A 25809-nucleotide genomic window follows, 5' to 3' on the forward strand; every position below is an offset into this window, starting at 1 on the left:
CAGGTGATTTGGAAGAACAGTATTGATTGATTCTGTTACTGAATTTTTTCTTCTCCTTCCCTTCATTACCAGCACTCAGCTCAGCTGATAAATTACAGAGAAAGAATCTGCCCCAACACGCACAGGCAAGTTCATTAGTGTTTATCCAAGAACCAATCAGTCTCCATTTTTGGTCATTTTTGCTGTCATTTCAGTTCATTATTTTCCTTTGCCTGTGAGTTGATGTTCTTTGCTTTCCTCCATCTTTCAGGTGCTATCGGAATGATTGTTGGAGGTGTCATTTGGGTTTTAACCCACCTCCAACAGGTTTTCAGTCACCTGGTTCTCTGACACATGTGGAAGTTCACTGTTGTGGGGAAGAACGTTAGTGTTCTGCACTCCAGGGAACAAGTAGACAAAGTTGTGGGACTTAGATCAGCCTTTATTTCAGGCAATAGTAGGGAATTTCTGTGAGCACGCATGTGACAAACAGACTCTCCGAACAAAGGAATACAATGACAGTTATACCTTCTGACTGCTCTGTAGGTAATTAACATCTACAAATTGAAATTACACACTCATTTGCAAGTAATCAATATCTAATCCCAACTAAAATTTCCAATTACTTCATTTGTTTCCAACAATAGTAATTAACTGGTTATAACAACTCTACACCTGCCTAATTAAAATATCTATTCATTAACATTGCAAGTGCTTATATCTACATTACCAATAAACACATGTCTATTGTCTTTGACCCATGGCAGCGACTTATAACTTCTATCAAAACACTGCAGTCTTGGCCTGTTACCTGAAGCAGTGATTCATGTAGTTACAACCCTCCTGTGGTCCATCAATGCCCCTTTGTCCATTGTTTTTACAACTGGTACCTTGCAGCTGAAGCAATTTACTCCAGGCTTTGCTGCATGAATGATTTCGAACCCACCATTCTTTTTAAAGGTCCCCAATGCAAATCAGGCTAGTCTACACTCATCTGTGAGGTTTTGCCTGATATGGAGCCACATTTACATAGTGAAGACAGATCTCACTTACCCTTTGTCCAGACCACAGGGATACTGCTGAGTTTAATTGAAGCAACTTCCTTCAGGTTATTCAGCCAAGACCACCAGCTTACTTGATATAACATGAGCTGATGTGTTCACTGGAAGTTAAATATGTTGAAGACCAGCCCCGGCTGACACATCTACCCTTCCAAATTCCACTCGTGACCCAATCGGGTGGTCAATGGTTAACAATTGAAGAATGTGGCCAACATGATTGGGGTGTCAGAATTTGCCACAGACTTGGCTCCTAGACTTCTGTTACCAGATGCATCACCTACCCCTGAAATGAAGGAATCCGACTCACCTCCTCTTGGAGACAGGCAGATAAAGTAGGTGAAGTCACATCTGGAAGACTGACATGGGAAGGAGGTGTTCCATTTTATGGATAACTAGCACAGTACCGTGACAAGAAGGAGCAGTATTGCTGGAATGGGCTCTACTCGAATTGGAGCGGAACCAGTGTTTTGAAGGCGAAGATTGGAAAGGAACATTGCTGTCATATCCAGAATCATAGAATTTCTATAGTATGGAAAGAGGCCATTCAGCCCATCAAGCCTGCACTGACAACAATCCCACCCATGTCCTATCTCCTCAACTGCTGCTAATCTCCCTGATATGAAGATGCCAGCATTGATACAAATCATTGATACCTGTGCTTAACCCTCTCTCCACTCATCTTTACAACTTGATTACCTGTAAAGGCTCACATTCTAACCATTATTTTGTAAATTGAGTTTGTGAGTTTATATGTTCTGTTTGTGAACAGAACTCCCACTCTCCTTATGCAGGGGCAGCACTCTGAAAGCTGTGGCTTGTGCTACCAAATAAACCTATTGGACTTTAACCAGGTGTTGTGAAACTTCTTACAATCTCCCTGACAGCAGGGGCAGTGGAGCATGGCCAAGCAACGTAATCCGCACATCTTTGGACTGTGAGAGGAAACCAGAACATCCGGAGGAAACCCATGCAGACATGGGGAGAACATATATGGCCATGTATAGAATAATTCCACACAATACCCTGGGAAAGAACCCGACTGAGCTGCTATTTCAACATAAAATATGCACTAAAATGCCAGAGCTGAGGGACATGGTGTTGCTCAGGAGGTTTGAAATGATCGTACAGAGACAAAGGGTGCTGTAAAGCTTTATGCAGCAGGTGACCTGGACAGTTTGATATGATGCCAGGTAATGGGGTACTGAGATGGGAGAATCCGAGTAAGATGGATACACCATCTTACCAGGGTGGCATGGTGGCACAATGGTTAGCACTGATGCCTCACAGCGCCAGGGACATGGGTTTGATTCCAGCTTGGGCCACTATCTGTGAGGAATCAGCACATTCTCCCTGTGTCTGTGTGAATTTCCTCCGGGTGCTCCGGTTTTCTCCCACAGTCTGAAAGACGTGCTGGTTAGGTGCATTGGTCGTGCTAAATTCTCCCTCAGTGTACCCAAACAGGTACTGGAGTGTGGTGACTAGGGGATTTTCACAGTAACTTCATTGCAGTGTTAATGTAAGCCTACTTGTGACTAATAAATCAATAAACTTTGAACCATTTTACCCCCAAACTGTACACTGTCATCACCAAGAAAGAAAACTGTGTTACTGTGTAGTCATGATGTGGAGATGCCGGTATTGGACTGGGGTAAACCACCAGAAGAACCGTGTGACAGAAATTCTTTATGTGTCAGAGAGTATCACAGTGACAAAGACACAGCAGCAGATGAACCAGATGGAAGTGTTGAAGCGAAGCTGACATCCAGCAATCTAGAAATCCAATCAAAAGATGCTGATGGCAGGCAGACAGCTTGCTATCCACAGGGATAACCATCAGTTCCAGAGAGGAGGCCAACACTTCTTAACCCTGAGACAGCAGGCAGCCCATGGTGTGAGTGGAGACTGCCAAAGCGATATGAAGACTCTGTGTGATTTTGTGACAGAACACGAAATCAGATCAGTTTGGAGCAATGACCTGTGATCTTAAGTTGAAAATCTTGACACACCACATGTTGGCTTAAAAGTGAAGTTTTATCTGCTGTGATTATGTACACAAACAGGGTGTACACCAAGCACTGCTTTTGAAGTTTCTGTTTGTGATGTTTGCGATACAAGTGAAAACAGTTGGATTGGATCATTAAATTACATACTGAGAATGAGGGGAGATCTCATTGAGACGTATAAGATGATGAATGGGATGGATAGGGTAGAGGTGGAGAGACTCTTCCCGCTCAGAAAGGATAGTAGGACTAGAGGGCACAGCCTCAAGATAAAGGGGGGCGGTTTAGAACGGAGTTGAGGAAGAACTTCTTCACTCAAAGGGTGGTGAATCTCTGGAATTCTCTGCCCGTTGAAGTGGTGGAGGCTACCTCGCTAAATATTTTTAAGACGTGGGTTGATGGGTTTTTGATAAGAGAGGGGATTAAGGGTTATGGGGAGAGGGCGGGAATGTGGAACTGAGCCACGACAGATCAGCCATGATCTTATTGAATGGCGGGGCAGGCTCGAAGGGCTAGATGGCCAACTCCTGCTCCTATTTCTTATGTTCTTATGTTTTTACGCCACAGATAACTAGCAGGAGAGAAAGAACATGTCCAGAGAGTGAAATACCGAGAAAAAGACTGAAACTTATCTAACAATTGTAATTAAAAGCAAGTAATTTATTCAGTGAGTTTGAGAATCTTGATTTATTCAATTTACTTGCAAAACTCATTGCAGTATGTTTAGTAAATGATGGTGGCTCCAGTGCAGAGGGATCTGGGTGTCCTTGTTCATGAATCACAGAAAACTAGCATGTAGGTACAGCAGGAAATAAAGAAAGCAAATGGAATGTTGGCATTTATAGCCTAAGGAATAGAATATAAAGGTGAGGAAATATTGTTGCGACTATACAAGGCATCGGTGAGGCTGCACCTGGAGGATTGTGCACAGTTTTGGTCCCCTTATTTGAGAAAAGATGGAGTAGCATTGGAGGCAGTTCACAGGAGGTTCACCAGATTGATTCCAGAGACAAGGGATAATGTCTAAGCTGCATACAGTAAGCAAAAAAATCATGGGACATGTTTTGGTCTAATGAGGGAAGGATGTCACGATGATTGTGTGTGTGGATTAGAGTATTAGATACTATATGATACTCGGAGAAGACACTACAAGGTAGGCTTTGCTACCTATGGGGTCATCTGACCTGTCACCTGGCAGTAAGGACACTCCAGTAACAAGCAATAAAAGAACTAATTTCACAAAGTAAATCGAAGAAAAGGCTTAATAAACTTCATTTCACCAGCACTTTGGCCATGCCCTGGGCCATGGATGCTTCCCACAAACCCCATCTGCTTTCTATTTATACTGGGTCAGCTGATCACCACATCGTGTTCATAGTATCATAGAACCCTACAATGCAGGAAGAGGCCCTTCAGCCCATTGAATCTGCACCGAACACAATCCCACCCAGGCACTACCCCCATATCCCTACATATTTTACCCACTAATCCCTCTAACCTACACACACCTGGACACTAAGGGGCAATTTCTTAGCCTGGCCAATCAACCTAACCCGCACATCTTTGGACTGTGGGAGGAAACCGGAGCACCCGGAGGAAACCCACACAGACACGAGGATAATGTGCAAACTCCGCACAGACAGTGACCCGAGCTGGGACATTGGTTACATTAAATCTGTCATTACCAGGGAGGAAGTCACACCAAAGGAAAGCCACAGAAAGAGTAGGTTTATATGAAGGTCTATACAACTTGCATTCCAGCCCTTGAGTGGCTGGAGAGGCAGGAGTTACAAATGAAGTTCTGAGTGAATGAGCAAGAGAGAGAAAATAGGAGGTGTGCCTCAAACAATTTTTAGGTGGCACGGTAGCACAGTGGTTAGCATTCTGCCTCACAGCGCCAGTGATCCGGGCTTGATTCCCGGCTTGGGTCACTGTCTGTGTGGAGTTTGCATAATCTCCCCGTGTCTGCATGGGTTTCCTTCAGGTGCTCCAGTTTCCTCCCTCAGTCCGAAAGATGTGCTGGTTGGGTGCAGTGGCCATACTAAATTCTCCCTGTGTATCCGAACAGTTGCCAGAGTGTGGTGACTAGGGGATTTTCACAGTAGCTTCATTGCAGTGTTAATGTAGGCCTACTTGCGGCAGCAATAAATAAACTAAAACTCATCTTCCTCCATCAGCTTCAGGTTGCATGGTTTCCTTCAGTAAATCCAGATCTTCTGCCTCTTTGTTCTCTGAGAAGCTGTATACTTTTCAGATAACTATTCCTTGCTGCTTTATCCAGTAAGAAGTCTCACAACACCAGGTTAAAGTCCAACAGGTTTATTTGGAATCACAAGCTTTCGGAGCGCCGCTCCTTCATCAGGTGGGTTTTGGAATGCATCACTCATCCGATGAAGGAGCAGTGCTCTGAAAGGTTGTGATTCCAAGTAAACCTGTTGGACTTTAACCTGGTGTTGTAAGACTCCTTCCTGTCCATCCCAGTCCAACGCCGGCATCTCCACATCACTGCTTGATCTATACTTTGAACTCTTTACTCCATTCTGTTATTTTTTATTCCCTTGTTCATCCATGATCTTGCCAACTAAGTTTGAATTGTTTTTTGGTTTTATTACTATACCAATGATGACTTCAGACATGTTCCACCACCCCCTCCCCACCCAGCATCACCTACTTTCTCCTTAGAGCAGGAACATGAAACAAAGGTGATGTTATCACAGTCCCTCGTCAACATCAGTCACTGTGTTTCTATGCATCAATAATAAAAATAAGGTGCTGTTTTTTATTTCCGATCTCCAGCATCTGCAGTATTTTGTTTGTATTCTGCTGCGTTGTCCATCAGATTATCTTAGTACATATAATTTATTTCTCCTGAGTAAAGTTTTACTCATAAGCATCTGTTATTAAATTGTGACTTCATAATTCTAGCTCAGATCCTAGCAGTACATTCAGATGGAGCTATAACTGGGATCAAATAGGGTTTAAATGTGAGAAATATTAAGAAAATGATTGTGGAATATCTGATTTGATATGATTCATTATTGTCACATGTATTAGTATACAGTGAAAAGTGTTGTTTTTTGCATGCTATATCGACAAAGCATATCATACATAAGGGAGAAGGAAAGGAGAGAATGCGGAAGGTAGTGTTACAGTCATAGCTACGGTGTAGAGAAAGATCAACTTAGTATGATTATCAACTTAATATCCATCCCAAAGTCTGATGGCAGCAGAGAAGAAGCTGTTCTTGAGTCAATTCGTACATGTCCTCAGACATTTGTATCTTTTTCCTGACAGAAGAAGGGGAAAGAGAGAATGTCTGGGGTGCGTGGGGTCCTTGATTATGCTGGCTGCTTTTCCAAAGCAATTTCCAATGGGATGTGTAGACAGAGTCAATGGATGGGAAGCTGGTTTGCGTGATGGATTGGGCTTCATTCATGACTCTGTAGTTTCTTGCGGTTTTGGACAGACCAGGGGCCGTACCAAGCTATGATACAACCAGAAAGAATGTTTTCTGTGGGATGTATGTCAAAGTTAGTAAGAGTTGTAGTGGATATTTCCTTAGTCTCCTGAGAAAGTAAAGGCATTGTTGAGTTTTCTTAACTGAAGTGTCTGAATGGGTGGACCAGGACAGGTTGCTAATGTTATCTCTTACTCTTTCTGAATGGCTATGACCAGGTAAGGTGAGAATCCCTCTTGAAACAGAAATTACTTGTCCAAATTGTATATTCTAACCATAGAATTGAACTGTCCAAATTTAACAATCATTAAAGCACCAAGTAAGGATGGACTTCTCATTGTTGCTGTTTTCTGTGACACCAAATCATTGGCACCTTTCAATATATATTTTTAATAAGAGAATTTGATGTGTAAACCTGTGCTGCTACCAGAATGAGGCGTACTGTGGATCAGAAACATGTGCCATTCAGAAGGCCAAAGCATATTTTCAGTAATGGCACCTATATCTGTATGCATAGAAAGTATGAGTCAGAGGTGGATATTGATTTGAAACTTCTCATTTCTCTGCATAGATATTATTTCTTACTCTATCTCATTCATTCCTAATACTTCTAGCTGGAATATTGGCAATTTACAGGCTTTGTCAAAATGCTGTTATTTAGGTTTCCTATATCCCAAGGAACCAGATGCACTTGGGTGGCACGATGGCACAGTGGTTAGCACTTCTGCCTCAAAGCAGCCTTAGGACACTGTGTATGGAGTTGCATATTCTCCCCATGTCTGCATGGGTTTCCTCCGGGTGCTGCGGTTTCCTCCCACAGTCCAAAGATATGTGGATTAGGTTGATTGAGAATGCTCAATTGCCCTGTGATGTCTGGGGGATTGGCAAGGTAATTGTGTGGAGTTACTGGATAGCGCCTGGTGGGATTATTGTCAGCGTGGGCTGAATGGTCTCTTTTTGCACTGTAAGGATTCTATGTGTAACCAAACTACCCCCATCCTCGACATTTTAACTCCTCACTAAGAAATTGTCTCAGATTCACTGACTAGCTGTGGTCTAGAAGTAAATGAGATTAAAGTCAGCTTGCTGAACTGTGTCACAATCAACCAGTTTGGATTGATTTTGAGTTTATCTTCTTACCTTTCATTAGCTACTGAGTGAATCAATTATTTGAATAACATGAAGCTAGTAGACTGATTTTGTACAAGACAAACAACAAGTAGCAAAGGCATCTCGATGTATCATTTTATGTCAGCATTTCTAAATGACTGCCTGTTTGCTTATGATGGAGTGGTTCAGACTGCTGCAAACTGGGGCGGTTCTGTTGGACAAAAAGTAAAGGAATTACAGCACAGGAACAGGCTCTTCGGCCCTCCAAGCCTGCACCGACCATACTGCCCGACTGAACTAAAACCCTCCTACCCTTCCGGAGACTATATCCCTCTTTTCCCATCCTATTCATGTATTTGTCAAGACGCCCCTTAAAAGTCACTATTGTGTCTACCACTACCTCCCCCAGCAGCAACATAAGCTCTTTGTGCAGTTGACAAGGTAACATGGTATAGCCAGTCCATTGAATAGAATAAAATTTATTTGCTGGTGATTGGCAATGCTGTAAGAAGTCTCACAACACCAGGTCCAACAGGTTTATTTGGTAGCACACACCACTAGCTTTTGGAGCACTGCCCCTTCATCAGGTAAGTGGGAGTTCTGTTCACAAACAGGGCATATAAAAACACAAACTCAATTTACAAAATAATGGTTGGAATGCGAGTCGTTACAGATAATCAAGTCTTAAAGGTACAGACAATGTGAGTGGAGAGAGTGTTAAGCACAGGGCTCCAGACTGGCAATGCTACCAACACTTCCACCATCTTGTTCCTATGAGCAACATATGGTCAAGTTGAACTTCTTTTCCTGGAATGGCAGAATTAACATCTGGAACATTGAAACAAATATTTATTCCTTTGTTAACGAGGTTATCTGTTTGAACTGGCTCCTCTGTTCCCATTGAATCCACCTTTGTGGCAGCAGAGAGTTGTCAATGATTGAGTGTTGTAGACTGGCACATTCCAGTGTTCTCAACAATGTGCTGAGGGACTCACTAAAGCCTGGGCCTACCGCCATTGGAGCACTGTGGGGAAAGACCATCACCTAAGGCCTTTTGGCCATATGTCAAGATATGTCAGTAAAAGGAAGATTCAAGAATTGAATAAAATAAAGGTTAAGAAATAGAATTTGGAAAGAATGAAGTGAAGAATGGGATTATTAAAAGTACATCTGTTTGAAAGGGTTCTTTGTAAAGAAACGTAGCAGCAGGAAAACAAGTGTTTATCTAAGTGGTGAGGGGATGAACAAGGATGTATACAAATAGATGTTTGAACTGTAGAAAATGTGAGTTCAAAATGCAGAGACAAGGATATAATTTGCAACTATACTCTATAAGTCTGGTCGAAGGGATTATTTAGGTAGGGTAACATTAAAGTATTTCTATAACAGGGTAAGTGAGTACAGCAGGAGAGGAGGAAGAGGGGTACAGCTAGTAAACAGCTGCAGTGATAGCCACACCCAGCTGCAAAGCAATTCTGTTTCCTGAAAACAAGTTTGTGCTGAAAACTACTGTTTTAAAAACTCTCAAAGAGAGGGAACACTATGTTGAACTGGAGAAAGGTTTTCCTAAACTGGAAGATAACATGTGGGTGATGACTAGATACTAGATTTAGCTCATTGAGTTATAGATTGGATGTTGCTTAGAGAAGGAGCATTTCTCAAGAGTTTAGCAAATAGATGGCTGGGAACAGGGATTAACTTCATGAGATAATGTGTACATATAATCATTATTGTATTAAAGTGTACAGTTGTCATATATTGTAATTTTTCTTGTTGTGCATTTCTTTTAAATTAATAAATATTTTTTATTAATTTAAATATGAGGAACGTTTGAAGATTCTGGTCCTGTACTTGTTGGAGTTTAGAAGAATGAGGGGAGATCTTATTGAAACTTACAGGATACTGCGAGGCCTGGATAGAGTGGACATGGAGAGGATGTTTCCACTAATAGGAAAAACTAGAACCAGAGACCACAACTTCAGACTAAATGGACAATCCTTTAAAACAGAGATGAGGAGGAATTCCTTCAGCCAGAGAGTGGTGAATCTCTGGAACTCTTTCCCGCAGAAGACTGTGGAGGCTGGGTCATTGAGTGTCTTTAAGACAGAGATAGATAGGTTCTTGATTAATAAGGAGATCAGGGGTTATGGGGAAAAAGCAGGAGAATGGGAATGAGAAAAATATCAGCCATGATTGAATGGCAGAGCGGAATCAATGGGCCGAGTGGCCTCATTCTGCTCCGACGTCTTATGGTCTTATAGCATAAGTTGATTGCAAAAACACCACATTGTTCCTCACTGGCTTGTGTATCTTTTCTCACATTATACCAAATTGAAAATATACACCACAAAGAGCAGGTGTTACAGATTACCCGTCTGGGTTTTTTGGATACCCCTGCATTTTTCATCAATGGGACTCTTAACAATTGAGGAATCTTTGGTGGGATTTTGGAAAACATAATTCCTTGGGTGTAAGGAACTTTTAAATGTAACAAAAGTGAGGAGAGTATCGAACTAGTGATACTGTGTGATTTAAAATAATGTGACTGCAACATGGCTGTTGCAATGGCTAAGACTTGTTTAGGAGGAGAGGATATAACTTTGGAAAGTTTGAAAAATGTACCTGAAGCCAATTTGATGGAATTGGCGAATATGTTACATTTAGGGTTACCCACAGAGGGTAAGAAAGCTGTGATAATTGTTTTAAAGTTTTAGTTTAAAGTTTATTTATTAGTCACAAGTAGGCTTACGCTATCACTGCAATGAAGTAACTGTGAAACTCCCTAGTCGCCGCACTCTGGCGCTTGTTCGGGTACACTGAGGGAAATTTTAGCACGGCCAATGCACTTAACCAGCACGTCTTTTGGACTGTGGGAGGAAACCGGAGCACCTGGAGAAAACCCACTCAGACACAGGGAGAACGTGCAGACTTTGCACAGTGACCCACGCTGGGAATTGAACCTGGGTCCTGGAGGGATGGTGGTGGTGGTGGGGTGCGGTGGTGGCAACAGTGCTAGCCACAGAAAGAATAGCGAAGAATTTAAACGTACAACAGTTGTCAGATAGATCAAGTACTCTGAAAAGTGAGGCCATTGAATTGGCAAAACTCCAATAACAAAGAGATGTAGAAATGAAGAAGCTTGAAGTGTAAGGAAAAGGGAAAGAGATGGCTTTTTAAAGGGAATTGATAATGGAGAAGTTAGCAATGGCAGAAAGAGAAAAGGAGAAAGATACACGGCGGAATCTTACAGCAGTTAGCAGCGGCAGGATTTTCTGGTTCCACTGCAATGAATGGAGATTAGGCTGGGCCCCAAATTTTCCATCCTCACTGCAGCGGCCGTGTGGCTGCTAAGATCAAACCCAGAGACTTTCAGCTCAAAAGACTGACGGTTAAAGCAAATACATCGGAGCAGGTTGAGGAAGAGAGTACATGAATCTAATGGGATGATTTGTACAAAATTCCAAAATTTGATGGAAGAATGTGGATGTGGCTTTTTGGAGCTCCCAAACGCAAAGGGTGGCTTTTGCAGCCGTGCTAACCCCAAGACCAGAAAATCCCACCCGAGTTTACAGTCTGTGTCCCGCCCATCATGGGAATCAGACGGGAAAATTCTGCCTGAAATTATAACTCCCCCCCCACCGCCAACTGAGTCCAGACCAACCACAATCCCACCCAGTCTCTCTCCCCGTAATCCCACATATTTACTGCACTAATCCCTCTAACCTACGCATCCCAGGACACTAAGGGTCAATTTAGCATGGGCAATGCACCTAACCCACACATCTTTGGACTATGGGAGGAAATTGGAGCACCCAGAGGAAACCCACGTAGACACGGGGAGAACGTGCAAACTCCACACAGACAGTGACCGGAGCCGGGAATCGAACCCGAGCCCCCGGCACTGTGAGGCAGCAGTGCTAACCCCTAAATATCATTCCCTGATTCTCCTCCTCTCCACAGAGGCTGCCAGACTTGTGCAGCACTTTCTGTTTTTACATCCAGCATCCGCACCTCCTGATCTTGTAGACAGCGCTACAGGAATGTTTTATTCTGAACGAAGACGGGGCGTTGTCGACAGTGCGGCACTTCCTGCAGTACTGTACACTCCTGTGAGGGTCGGGAGTGGGATTTGAACCCGGGTCGCCGGGTTCCCAGTCCAGTGCGCTACCCGCTGAGCCGCGCTGGCTGCGGGCGCCGGCCGCGGGAAGCTGCGGTGAGGAAGCTGGCACCGGTTTTGGCGCTGACGGGCTGAGGGGAGAGGAGGCTCCTCCCGCCGCTCAAGGAGCCGCATCCCCAGGCGTGGTCTCCGGGCCCAGGCATCGCTCTAACCCCACCCGCCCCTCCCGCTGCTGTCCCGGGAGGGATGGCCGAGGCGCTGGCGGCCGGGCCCGGAGCCGGGCTCGGGGCAGGACGAGTCGGAGGCCGAGCTGTCCCAGAGCCTGGCCCGCACCAAGACGCGCTCGTACGGCAGCACGGCCAGTGTGTCGGCCCCGCTGGCCGAGAAATACATCCAGCACCCGGTCAGCCCGAGCGACACCCTCCGAGGCCTCGCCCTGCGCTATGGAGTCACGGTGAGTGCGGGGGGAGCGGGGAACAGGTTCAGAGCCCAGGCCGGGCCCGGGACAGGGAGGGAGGGGCAGCTTGGAGCACATCACCCCCCCCCCCCCCGGCTCATCACCCCCCCCCCCCCCCCCCCCCCGGCTCATCACCCCCCCCCCCCCCCCCCCCCCCGGCTCATCACCCCCCCCCCCCCCCCGGCTCATCACCCCCCCCCCGGCTCATCACACCCCCCCCCCCCCCCCCCCCCGGGGCTCATAACCCCCCCCCCCCCGGGGCTCATAACCCCCCCCCCCCCGGGGCTCATCACCCCCCCCCCCCCCCCCCGGCTCATCACCTCACCCTCACCCCCCCACCCAGTCACCCCCACCCCACCTCCCCACCCAGTCACCCTCACCCCCCCCCACCCAGTCACCCTCACCCCCCCCACCCAGTCACCCTCACCCCCCCCCCACCCAGTCACCCTCACCCCCCCCCCCACCCAGTCACCCTCACCCCCCCCCCACCCAGTCACCCTCACCCCCCCCACCCAGTCACCCTCGCCCCCCCCCCCCCCCCACCCCCACCCAGTCACCCTCGCCCCCCCCCCACCCCCACCCCCACCCAGTCACCCTCGCCCCTTGGACATTCCTGCTGCATGCCCCTGGCTCCCCCACCCTCCTCTCCTGGCACCCCTACACACCCCATACCTCCCTGATCCGCACTCCGCTGCTCTGGCACCTCTCGCTCCCTCCCCTGGCACTCCCCACCCCCCCCATACCCTCCCCCAGCACACCCCACCTTCCACCCCCTCTTCCCCCAGCACACCCCACCTTCCACCCCCTCTTCCCCCAGCACACCCCACCCAGCACACCCCAAACCCCCTTGCCCCTGGCACCCCAACCCCTTCCCTGGCACACTGCCCCCCCTTCCTGAGTCACCCTCTTCCCTGCACACCCCCATCCCCACTCCTGTTTCTGACACCCCTATCCCACCTATCACTGGCACCTACAACCCCTGTCCTCCTCCTCCTCCTCCTCCCCCAGAACATCAGATCCCTCTCCACTTTTCCCCGTTCGGACAGTGCAATCCACAGGTCCCCACCCCTGACCATCCAATCTGCCCTCCATCCTAAACTCAATTCAAAGCAACCGCCCCCCTACACTCGCATCTTGGAGCATCCACGGAACACTCATTATCTATCCCTGGAGTCAACCCCAACTGCCAGGCACCTTCCCCACCTCCACGGCAACTGTATCACCCCTGTCCTCAACTGGATGCATGGGGGAGTGATGGTTTGTGAAGGGGAAAACGTACTTGGGGCCAAGTGAGTGGGGTACACCAGTGGTATGGGGTATGAGGAGGTGGGTCTGTGCTTGAAATGAAGAAACAGTGCAGTGGTGATACGGGGATGGGTGTTGCCTTAGGGTCTCTGGATTGGGATCAGACATCACAGAATCTGAGGAAGGGTCTGACTAACTTCTCATCTTCCAACCCTCTGCTGAGCAAAGATTTACTGAGGATGGTTGAAATAAACTAGCTCACGGAGATAAACTAACAGAGAATACTTTTGAAATTGATCCTGAATCTTAGATAGTTGGGTAGATATTAGAGATTTTTGGGGCAGCACAGTGGTTAGCACTGCTGCTTCACAGCTCCAGGGACCTGGGTTCAATTCCTGGCTTGGGTCACTGTCTGTGTGGAGTTTGCACATTCTCCTTGTGTCTGTGTGGGTTTCCTCCGGGCGCTCTGGTTTCCTCCCACATGTGCGGGTTCAGTTCATTGGCCGTGCTAAAATTGCCCTTTAGTATCCTGAGATGTGTAGGTTAGAGGGATTAGCGGGTAACTGTGTAGGGATATGGGGATAGCGCCTGGGTAGGATTGCGGTCGGTGCAGACTCAATGGGCCAAATGGCCTCTTTCTGCACTGTAAGGATTCTATGATTCTTCTATGATCCAGGGTGAGATGACATTCTGCGGTCAGTTGCATTAAGAACTGGTCCGCTTTTCTGTGGTTTCTAACATCAACACCAGTGGTAGCTAAAAGATTTACAAATAGCATCTCGCGAGAGATGATGTAAACTGCTGTTGCTCCCCCTGACATTGAGTTGAAGGACTTGTCTTGTGAAGAGAGATTCAGCACTTTAGGCCTATGCTCACTGGAGTTTAGAAGAGGGAGAGGAGATCTAACTGAGGTATGTAAGATGCTAAAAGAGGAATGATCGGATAAACGTAGAGCAGGTGTTCCCCCTTGGACATTCTAGAACGAGAGACCATAGTTTTAGGCTAAGGGGTGGCATATTTAAAACATAACTGAGAAGGAATTACTTCACTCAAAAGGGTCGTGAATCCGTGGAATTCTCTACCCCAGAGTGCAGTGGACACAAGAATGCTAAATAAGTTGAAGGAGAGGTTAGATAGGCTTTTAATTAGTCGTGGGATGAAGAGTTGTGGGGAGTGGGCTGAAAGGTGGAGATGAGGCTGAGATTAGATGAGCCATGATCAGAACGAGTGGCAGAGCAGGCTTGAGGAGCTGAATTGCTCCTGCTCCTATTCCTAGTTCTTATATTTTTATTGCCAATAAGAGCTGATGGGTACCACATTAACTGTCGACGGAAAGATATAGGGATTTTCCCATCTCGCCTGCCACAAGAATTGTAACGGGCAGGACACTGACCATGGAAAGGTCTGTTGACCCCGGGCAGGATTTTCTGGTTTCGGGGCGAGCGTAGTTGGAAAGTTGTACCCGTGGAGTTGAATTCGGGCTGGGTTCATTTGCTAAAACAAAATGGTTCTTGGCAGGAAGAACAGTAGATTGTTGAGGGAACCGAGTCATATTTTGCATGAAAAAGTTTGTGTTGTGTTGTCCATTCCAGAATGTGTTTTCTGAGGGAGGGGGTTGAGGGAGAGAATGAGGTACAAAAGGTCATGTTGCTTTTGCAATGAATAATTTATTTGCGTGAAAAATAAGACTCATTCACTTGAGTGAATTCTGGTTTAGTGCTTGTCCAGCAGCCATTGGCTTCCAAAATTAATTTGGAATTTGGCCTTGGTGCTACTGCTGTTCACAACCAGATCATAAATATTATCTGTCGCTAGCTGGTGTGAGTTCTGAGTGGTCAAAGAACAAGTCGTACTCTATTCATTATAGAACTATTCATATTGTTGAGTTCTTATTGCCTCAGCAAACATGTAATAAGACACAGCAATGACTAGACTCCTCAGATTGGCTCAGTTGCCACAGGTTGATTAATAACCATAGAATCATACAGAGCAGAAGGAGGCCATTCGGCCCATCAAGTCTGCACCAACCACAGTCTCATTCAGGCTTTATCCCCATAAACCTATGCATTTACCTTAGCTAGTCCCCACCCCCACATGCATTTACCCTAGCTAGTCCCCCCCCCCCACCCCCACATGCATTTACCCTAGCTAGTCCCCCTGACACTAAGGGGCAATTTAGCATAGCCAATGCACCTAACCTGCATATCTTTGGATTGTGGGAGGCAACTGGATCACCCAGAGGAAACCCACACAGACAAGGGGAGAATGTGCAAACTCCACAGACAAGTGACCCAAGCTGGGAATCGAACCCGGGTCCCTGATACTGTGACGCAGCAATGCTAACCACTGTGCCGCCCAGTCAAAGTACATGTATTCTTCTTGCATACATTAATGATGTGACCAGAACAAACTGAGGAAAAATTCCTCCCAGCATGTCGAAACCTTGGATAGGACATAGCAAACGGAGTGAAATGCATATCATGCTCCCCAAATGCCACTGCTGCCTCTCTGTCTTCCCAGTGACAACTGTTGCTGGGGCAAGCTTCATTAGGTACCGTTTCTGGTATTGGTCATGCACCATAAGTTTTTAAATTCATTTATGGGATGTGGGTTTCGCTGGCCAGGCCAGCATCTATTCCCCATCCCTAGTTTCCCTTGAGGGGTAGTGGGGAACCGTCTTCTTCCATGAGGCAGAGGTACATACACAGTGATGTCAGTCTAGGGTAGAGAGTTTGGATAAGTTTTCATCAGACCAGTTAAGCCAAATCCTGTTCTTTTCCTGAGGTTCACGCACGCACGCACCAGCGTTTATGCTCGACACACGCACCCTTCCATCCCTCTCTGTCTATATCTGTATGTACACTCTTCTCTTCCTTTCCCCAGTAGGAAGAGAGGTAATAAGCCGTGGATAACGAAGGAGGTGAAGGAAAGTGTTAAATTAAAAGCAGAGGAATTTAGAGTAGCTAAGAGCAGTGGGCGAGAAGAGGATTGGGAAAGGTTTAAATGTCAACAAAGATTGACAAAAAAGTTGATAAAGGAGGGTAGAAGAAGCTATGAAGCTGGGCTAGCGCTTAATATAAAAAAGGATAGCAAGAGTTTTTATAAATATATAAAAAGGAAGAGGCTGGCTAGGGTGAACGTTGGTCCCTTAGCGGATGAGAAAGGGGACCTAGTGGTAGGGGATGGGGATATGGCTAAGGTCTTGAATAACTTTTTTGTTTCTGTCTTCACGGAGGAGGACGTGAATAATTTGCCGGGTGTTAGCGATGGAAAGGTGGTAGGACTGGAGGGTCTTAATGACATTACTGTTACTAGAGAGGTGGTGCGCGACAGACTGGAGGGGCTGATTGTGGACAAGTCCCCAGGACCGGATGGAATGCATCCGAGGGTTCTGAAAGAAATGGCGGAGGTGATAGTGGATGCCTTGGTGGTTATTTTCCAGACGTCGCTGGATTCCGGGGAAGTGCCGGAGGATTGGAAAACGGCTAATGTTACGCCGTTGTTTAAGAAGGGTGCCAGGCAAAAGGCGGGGAATTACAGGCCGGTTAGTTTAACGTCTGTGGTAGGTAAAATGTTAGAATCCGTCATTAAGGAGGAAATTGCGAGGCATCTTGAAGGGAATTGCTTGATAGGGCAGACGCAACACGGTTTCATTAAAGGGAAGTCGTGTCTGACAAATTTACTGGAGTTCTATGAGGATGTGTCTAGGGCGGTGGATAGAGGAGAGCCGGGTGGATGTGGTCTTTCTGGATTTTCAGAAGGCGTTTGATAAGGTACCTCACAAGAGGTTACTGCAGAAGGTCAGAGGACATGGAGTTGGGGGTAGGGTGTTAGCGTGGATAGAGGATTGGTTGTCAAATAGGAGGCAGAGAGTGGGGGTCAATGGGTGCTATTCGGATTGGCGGTTGGTGACTAGTGGGGTGCCCCAGGGGTCGGTGCTGGGGCCTCAGCTATTTACCATTTATATAGATGATCTGGAGGAGGGAACCGAGTGTAGGGTGTCGAAATTTGCTGATGACACCAAGATTGGGGGAAAGGCAAATTGTGCGGAGGGTGTGGAGAGTCTGCAGAAGGATCTAGATAGGCTGGGCGAATGGGCCAGGAAATGGCAAATGGAATTTAATGTTGGCAAGTGTGAGGTGGTCCACTTTGGTAGGAAGAATGGTAGGAAGGACTATTACTTACGTGGCGAAAAACTGCAGCAGGCGACGGTGCAGAGGGACCTCGGGGTCCTTGTGCATGAGTCGCAAAAACCCAGCCTGCAAGTGCAGCAGGTGGTCAGGAAGGCGAATGGGATGCTGGCCTTCATAGCGAGGGGGATTGAATATAAAAGTAGGGAGGTCTTGCTGCAGCTGTATAGGGCATTGGTGAGGCCGCAGCTGGAGTACTGTGTGCAGTTTTGGGCGCCGCACCTGCGCAAGGATATTTTGGCCCTGGAGGGAGTGCAGAGGAGGTTTACTAGGCTGATACCGGAGTTCAGGGGGTTGAGCTATGAGGAGAGGCTGAATAAACTAGGCTTGTACTCGTTAGAGTTTAGAAGAATGAGGGGAGATCTCATTGAGATGTATAAGATGATGAATGGGATGGATAGGATAGAGGTGGAAAGACTCTTCCCGCTCAAAAAAGACAGTAGGACTAGGGGGCACAGCCTCAAGATAAAGGGGGGGCGGTTCAGAACGGAGTTGAGGAGGAACTTCTTCACTCAAAGGGTGGTGAATCTCTGGAATTCTCTGCCCGTTGAAGTGGTGGAGGCTGCCTCGCTAAATATTTTTAAGAAGCGGGTTGATGGGTTTTTGATAAGAGAGGGGATTAAGGGTTATGGGGAGAGGGCGGGAAAGTGGAACTGAGCCACGACAGATCAGCCATGATCTTATTGAATGGCGGGGCAGGCTCGAAGGGCCAGATGGCCTACTCCTGCTCCTATTTCTTATGTTCTTATCTAACTGTCACTTGAATGCATTGATTGCTTTTTGCCTCAACTGCTCCTTGTGGTAACAAGTTTCACATTCCCACCACTTTCTGGGTAAGAAGATTGGTCCTGTATTCCCTATTGGATTTATCAGTGAGTAATTATATATTTGTGACCTCTAGTTTTCGATCCCAACACAATCATAGAATGGTTATGGCACAGAAAGCAGGCCACTCTGTCCATTATGTCTGTGCTGGCTCTGTAATAGTTACACAGCTACCTGGCCATCTTTTCTTTTCTGATAGTTATCCCATTCTCCTTTCAAACTGAATCTACCTCAGATACACTTTTGGACTGTATTACAGATCGTAACCACTTTCTTTCTGGCATTTTCTCTCCGATCACCCTGTAAATTCTTTCATGAACTTAAAGATTCCTATCAGGTCACCACCCCCTCAGGCTTTTTTCTCTGAACAGTCTTGGTCTTACCAGAGAAATATATCCTTCCTGTTCTGTATTCTTGTAAATCAACATTTAAATGGGAGAGTTTCAGTTTCCGTATTACCCAATTGATAAAATAGTGTTTGCAGTTCAAATTAACAATTCTGGGAACCATTAAAAATAAATCATTGAAATTTTTTCTACTCATGACATGTAGATCCCTTAGAACCGTGCCTTCTGGCATTTATCTGCTTTCATTTACTTTTGTGTGCTAATGGTAAAATCCTTTGTCAGCCATATCCTCACCTTGTACAAGCCAATTGGGAGGGTTTTTATTGCATAATTATTAAAATTTCCATTGTAATAAAATAAATTATTAGTGTTATTGGTTGCATTTGGTAACCCAACATGGATCATTTTAATACCTATTTTGTGTTGCTAATGATTAATCCTAAACCCATAAACTTTGATCTATGAGCTCAATGGCTTATAACCATCATGGACTAAATTACTGTCTTAGACATGCCTTTGTTATAAATAATGTGAAAAGTTTAAACATGTAAGTTGAGTTTTATTTTGTATTTGGACAGTTGTTTGTGCTAGCTTTGTTTGTGGGCTCCTTGTAGTCCATAAGACATAGGAGCAGAATTAGGCTACTCGGCCCATCAAGTCTGCTGTGCCATTCAATCATGGCTGATATTTTTCTCATCCTCATTCTCCTGCCTTTTTCCCATAACCCTGATCCCCTTATTAATCAAGAATCAATCTATCTTTGTATTAAAGACACTCAATGATCTGGTCTCCACAGCCTTCTGCAGCAAAGAGTTCCACAGATTCAGCACTCTCTGGGTGAAAAAATTCCTCCTCATCTCTGTTTTAAAGGATTGTCCATTTAGTCTGATATTATGCCCTCTGGTTCTAGTTTTTCCTACTAGTGAAAACATCCTCTCCACGTCCACTCTATCCAGGCCTTGCAATATCCTGTAAGTTTCAATAAGATTACCCGCCCTGCCCCCTGCATCATCCTTCTAAACTCCAACGAGTACAGAGCGGAGTCCTCAACCGTTCCTCATACAACAAGCTCTTCATCCCAGGGATCATTCTTGAAAATTTCCTTTGGACCCTTTCCGAGGCCTACATGTCCTTCCTTAAATACAGAGTCCAAAACTGCTCGCAATATTCCAAATGGGGTCTGACCAGAGCCTTATATGGCCTCAGTAGTACATCTGTGCTCTTGTATTCTAGCCCCCTCAACATGAATGCTAATATTTAATTTGCCTTCCTAATTGCGGACTCAACTTGTATGTTAACCTTAAGAGAATTTCGAACAATGACTCCCAAGTCCCTTTGTGTTTCTGATTTCCTAAGCATTTCCCCATTTAGAAAATAGTCTATGCCTCACTGCCAGAGTATGTGGTGGATGCAGGTACGTTAGCAACATTTGAGAGGCATCTGAATGGGTACATGAATAGGAAGAGAATAGAGGGATATGCCCAAGCAAAGACAGAAGGTTTTTTTTGTTTAGTTAGTGCATCATGATTGGCACATGCTTGGAGGGCTGAAGGGCCTGTTCCTGTGCTGTACTTTTCCTTATTCCTTTCCATTCCTCCTTCCAAAGTGCATAACCTCGCACTTTTCCACATTGTATTCCATTTGCCACTTCTTTGCTACTCTCCTGACCAGCCCAAGTCCTTCTGCAACCCCCCTGCTTCCTCAATACTACCTGTCCCTCTATATATCTTTGCATCATCTGCAATCTTAGCAACAGTGCCTTCAGTTCCTTCTTACAAATCGTTAATGTATACTTGATTCATGGCAGTATTTCACACAGGGATTATTTATCAATAAGTTGTTTTTTTTGCAAAAATATACTTTATTCATCTAAAATCTAAAGACAACAAAACATTTCAAATTATCATAAGCGCTATGATATACACTTTTTCTCCAAAGATTGAGAGTCACTCTAAGGTGCTTCAGTTCAGCAATGAGAACATTACAAACATTTTAATGTTCTCATGGTGGAGAGTACAATTCTGTTCAAGCTATATACGTCAGGCATGTGGCCCTCTGCAATACTTCAGTCCAGTTACATATGGTTAGTAATAAAGTACATAGTCTGAGGGGTTTTACTGGTTCTCAGCCCCTCAGTGTACATTGGCTGAAAGGCCTTACACTATGACCTTTCCCATTGCACCTTGTGGCGGCTGCCCCAAACCTGACAGAGTCCCTCAGCATGTAGTCCTGGATCTTGGACCTTGCCAGTCAGCAACACTTAGTGGAGGACAACTCTTAGCACTGGAAGATCAACGAATTTCGGGCAGACCGAAGAGTGTCTTTCACTGAATTAATGCTCCTCCAGCAACAGTTCTTGTAGTCTTTTTTAAATTCTTTTTACTCCATCCTTAAAGTTACAAAGCCAATGCTCGGAGTGGACCAGATGAACCCAAGTCCATTCCTTGCTTGCTTCAAAAACCAAATCCAATTCATGGTCCCCGCAAGGAAGGCAAACAAGATCCAAGCCGACAAGATAAGGCATTGCACCCTGTCTTGGGCTTGATCTGACACTTGACCTTAGCCAAAAAGCCGAAAAGAGTTGATGTAGTCTTGTTTCAGACCTTTTCAGAGAGACTGTAACTGATTACTAGGAACCGGTATGTTATAGATAATGGGTGGAGGTAACTGATCTCTGAGCTCAGGTAACTATTTTAAATATCACCTAGATGCACTTTTGTAATCACTGTGGCATTAATATTTTGTATATATACAATATCTAATTTAAGGGAATTAAGTTTGGCATTTTGCCTTTTCTTGGTTGACATTAACCAATGAGCTTTTTGCATGATGGTGTGTGGACAGAGTCTCCCTGAGGTAATGTCATCACTGCAGGTTCAGATGATCTGAAAATAACTTGTCAGTATAATTAAGTAACTACGGACCACTGCTCTCCATTCAAAATTGGCAAGCACCAAATTCCAATGTTATTGGATAGTTCATTCATTTTTAGTACAAAGGATGAATTTATCACTCTGATCTGTCGGCAAGCTACTCGTCATGGAAGGCATTTCCTGGCCACATATATATGTTTTATATGAATTCCTAATTTAAAAAGGAACGGTTAGTAATGTCATGTCAGGCAATGCTCAGTGGGGGAGGGAGGTGGTTTATAACTATGTACTGCGCAGATGAGATTATACGAGTGGTGGGGCATGTTTTCCTTCCTGCAATTCTTTGTTCCTTGATTAAGTTAACAAACGTTGTGAGTTAGTTACCGATAAAAGGCACTCTGTGACTGGTGTGACACTAGGACTCACAGCGAATCAGACTTATCATCACTCGAATCTGCTGGGTGCTCTTTCACACTTACTGGCAGTAAATGTGGATCTTCTAAGGAATGAGATTGCTGATCTTTCTCAATCCCTGTGTTCTATAAAATTGACATTACTTAAGCCTGCCTATGGTCCCCAATGCACACAGTCTGCAGAGCTGACAAACATAATCAGTAAATTAATTGACCACCCCATAAAAGATTAATTCTTGAGTTAATAGCTACAGGTGCACCATTGGCTGTGTGTCACACTGTTGAAGGGCGAACCAGTCACCCTAAGTTTTGCAGCCATTGTAAACTTGCTGTTAAAACGGGAGTTCTGTCACTTGTCATAAAAACAGAACATGCTGCAAACACTAAGCAGATCAAACAGCATCTGTCCAGAGACAAACAGTTCTGCAAGAGTTTGTCGCTCCTGATGTCACAGGGCTTTCTGACCATATGAAATGCTATTTTCTTCAAATAACTGGGAATAATTACTTGTTTTTTTTAAATTAGATAGCTGTATTGCAGCATGGGCTATAAATAGGAGATAATAGACCACAAATATAAGACACTCACTCATAAATCCAATAAGGAATGCAGGAATAAAATTCTTATCTAGAGAGTGGTTAGAAATTCATTTAAGCGGCGGTTAGATAAGCAGAAGGACGGAAGGAATAAGAGGATATGTTGATGGACTTAGAGGAAGATAGAAGCTAATGTGAAATATAAATACTGGCATAGAACTGTTTGCCTGAATGACCTGTTACTGTGCTAAACGATACAATACAAATAGCTATTCCAAACTTATGGAAAAAGGCTGAAACAATCAGCTAGTGCAGTGTGCCCCTCCTGTACTGCCATTGTGCAAACTCTGTGCATCATCCATCTCTCCTCCACCCATCAGAGAAAATCCTAGACCAATTGAGAAATTCTGCTATGACCTGTGAAGGCAAACAAACAGAACTAAGGAAAAGATGCGTTTATTTTTATGCAGTGAGTTGTGATGATATGGGATGCAAGGTCTGAAAGCCAGGAGGAAGCAGATTCAACTGTAGCTTTCAAAGCAAAATTGGATAAGTACTTGAAAAGGAAAGATTTGCAGAGCGGGGGTTTGGTGGGAGAAGGGGGAGAAGAAAGAATAATGGGACAAATTGATCTTTCAATGAACTGCTACGTGTACAATGGACCATTGGCTCCTTGATCAAGTTCTGGGAGACTGCAGTGGCCAAGTGGTTCATTCCATGGTGACCCAGCTATTTGCTATATATAGTAATGTTGACCAATCTCAGCAACTCATCGGGCTTCCTTTTTAAGGCTCGGATTAAGAGGTCACTGAGCTGGCATTTTGATTTAGTTGGATTAAAGAATCTTGCTGTTTTCACGAATCAGATAATATTTCAATATTGCGCTAGCAAACTGCAGTTACAATTAAGTCATTTTACAAACTCTAGATGTATTCCCTTACACAATATTCCCCTGCTTTCTTCCTCCTCCTCCTTTCTTTACTCACTCTCCCGCAGCTATTTTAACATGGTGCTCAGATGCTGCAGCGACCAGTTTCAGCTTGGTACCAGCTTAGATGACAATGGCTAAGTTATACTGCCGGCTGTGTTTTACTTGTAAGTAAACCATTTACAGGTGTAGAATACAGGTTAAATTCGGCAAAGAGCTAACCCACCAACTTGAGAGAGTTTATTTTTTTGACCCTTTGCTTTACATTATACTTTGTGCTTTCAGCATAAATTATATCATACAGTTTGCTTTAATGTTAAGTTGAAACTGATTTGGGTACAAGCCACTGGTCCACTGCTCCATTTCCTCCAACACCCCTCCTCCTCCTCCTCTCTTTCTCCCTCTCTCTTCTCTTCCCCCCGCCCCCCCCCCTCAATTCAAGGAAACAATCTTTTCGGGTGAAGCAGTGCTTCACGTATACCTCCCTTAATTTGGTCTTACTACATGTGCTGCTCGTAATGTAGTCTACTCTGCATCGGAGAGACCAAACGCAGACTGGGTGACTGCCTTCGGCCCATCTGCAAGCAGGACCCAGGCCTTCCTGTCACTTGCCATTTCAACTCACCTTTCAGCTCTCATATCCATATGTCTACCCTTGGGCTGTTGCAGTGTTCCAGTGAAGCCCAACACAAACTGGAGGAACAGCACCCGATCTTCCAATTAGACACTTTACAGCCTTCCGCACTGAGCATTGAGTTCAACCACTTCAGAGCGTAAACTCTGCCCTCCATCTTCACCCAATTTCCATTTATTTTGTTTCATGTGATGTATTTATTTTTATTTTTTTAAATTTTCATTTCTTCCATCGTTTCATTTGTGGACTTTTTACAAATCTCGCTTTTGAATTTGTCACATACACACGCGTGCACAGATACTCGCATGGGCACGCACACGTACACTGGTCTTTCCCCATTCCTACTTTCACCCCACTTGGGTCATCTGTTCATTCTCTTGGGTTGACCTTTGATACTCTGCTTGGCTTTGTTCTGCCCTTTAGTGGCCATATTGGCATTCTTCTTAGCCATGATCACCACCATTTAAATTCCCCTTGTCTTTTTGCCTATGACATCTTTGTCAATTACACCCCCTCCCTTATCCTAACAATATAAATCTTGTCCTGTTTTCTTCGTCTTCTGTTCTGGCAAAAGGTCATCCAGACTCAAAATATTGGCTGTTTTCTCTACACACATGCCATCAGACCTGCTGAGATCTTCCAGCATTTTCTGTTTTTGTTGGGCGGAAGATCACATTGTTATTAATTTTGTTCAAATAAATATCTAACGTACCTACCATTTCACAGCAAATGTTGCTGAATAATATCTTGCTGAAAATTGGTCGAATCTCACTGTGCAAAAGAACAGGACAGATGGCAGTGCAGTGATGTCATGGTATCTTGTATCATCTCCACTGTGGTGGTTTTCACTGCTATGGTGCTGAAATTGTACTGATAAAACACCACTGACTGGACAACCTTGTAGAATTTGTCTGGCAAATATTCTGATTAACTTGCAAATGGAGGTGTAGTCTCACCAACAACTGCAAAGTACTTACAAGTGTTTTGTTAACTGACGTACAAAGTTATACTTTTTGCAGCTAGAATGTATTGACACTTCTTTGAACTGTTGCATTTTCATTCTTAGCAATTTTTTTAATTATAAAGGACATTGTATCGTTAAATTGGGAACGTAAAAGTAAAAGACTTGATACTTACTTTACGTATTTGACACTTATTTTGAGAAATGAGGAAAGCAATTGCATTTGAAAGTGACTTGACATGCATTGTTATTTACAGGTTATTTCAAAATTGTTGATTTTATAAGCTTTAGAAGCTATCAAATTTTATTAATGTCATCAGTCATTTTGCCCACATAGGAACCATTTTACTGATCATTTAGCGTTTTGAGGAATGAGGAAGTCCGGAGATTTTGTTTTTAGACTGATGCAGTCTAACTGTGTAGCCAATGATGAGTAGCCTCCTCATCAATTAACATTGACTCAGATAAATAGCACAAATTATGAATTGTCCTCATAAGCCATTGATGATAATCAACAGATAGTTTGCTCTAAAATTGAGTTGATAATCTCTTTTTATCATCACTGCTGCCATTTAATTTAGTTTAAGTCATCAAATAACCAGTCAATAAATTTCAGATAAAGAGACGGCACTTGATGCAGTGGTATCAGGGTAATTTAGGTGGCAACAAAAGTTAT

The 25809-nt window shown here is 44.7% G+C and overlaps 1 protein-coding gene across 1 annotated transcript in view; it reads left to right on the forward strand.

Annotated features, from left to right (window-relative positions):
* Positions 1 to 11947: 11947 nt before the first annotated feature.
* Positions 11948 to 25809, forward strand: part of lysmd2 (LysM, putative peptidoglycan-binding, domain containing 2) — a gene marked incomplete at its 5' end in the record, with an annotated part of 72782 nt that continues 58920 nt past the window's right edge. The window contains one exon of the mRNA XM_080213971.1: positions 11948 to 12178. Within this exon, the coding sequence (XP_080070097.1) occupies positions 11948 to 12178 (231 nt within the window). The remainder of the gene's footprint in view (positions 12179 to 25809) is intronic.

This window comes from Carcharhinus amblyrhynchos, chromosome 28, assembly GCF_965287045.1.
Source record: "Carcharhinus amblyrhynchos chromosome 28, sCarAmb.v2.hapA, whole genome shotgun sequence".
Classification (NCBI taxonomy): domain Eukaryota; kingdom Metazoa; phylum Chordata; class Chondrichthyes; order Carcharhiniformes; family Carcharhinidae; genus Carcharhinus; species Carcharhinus amblyrhynchos.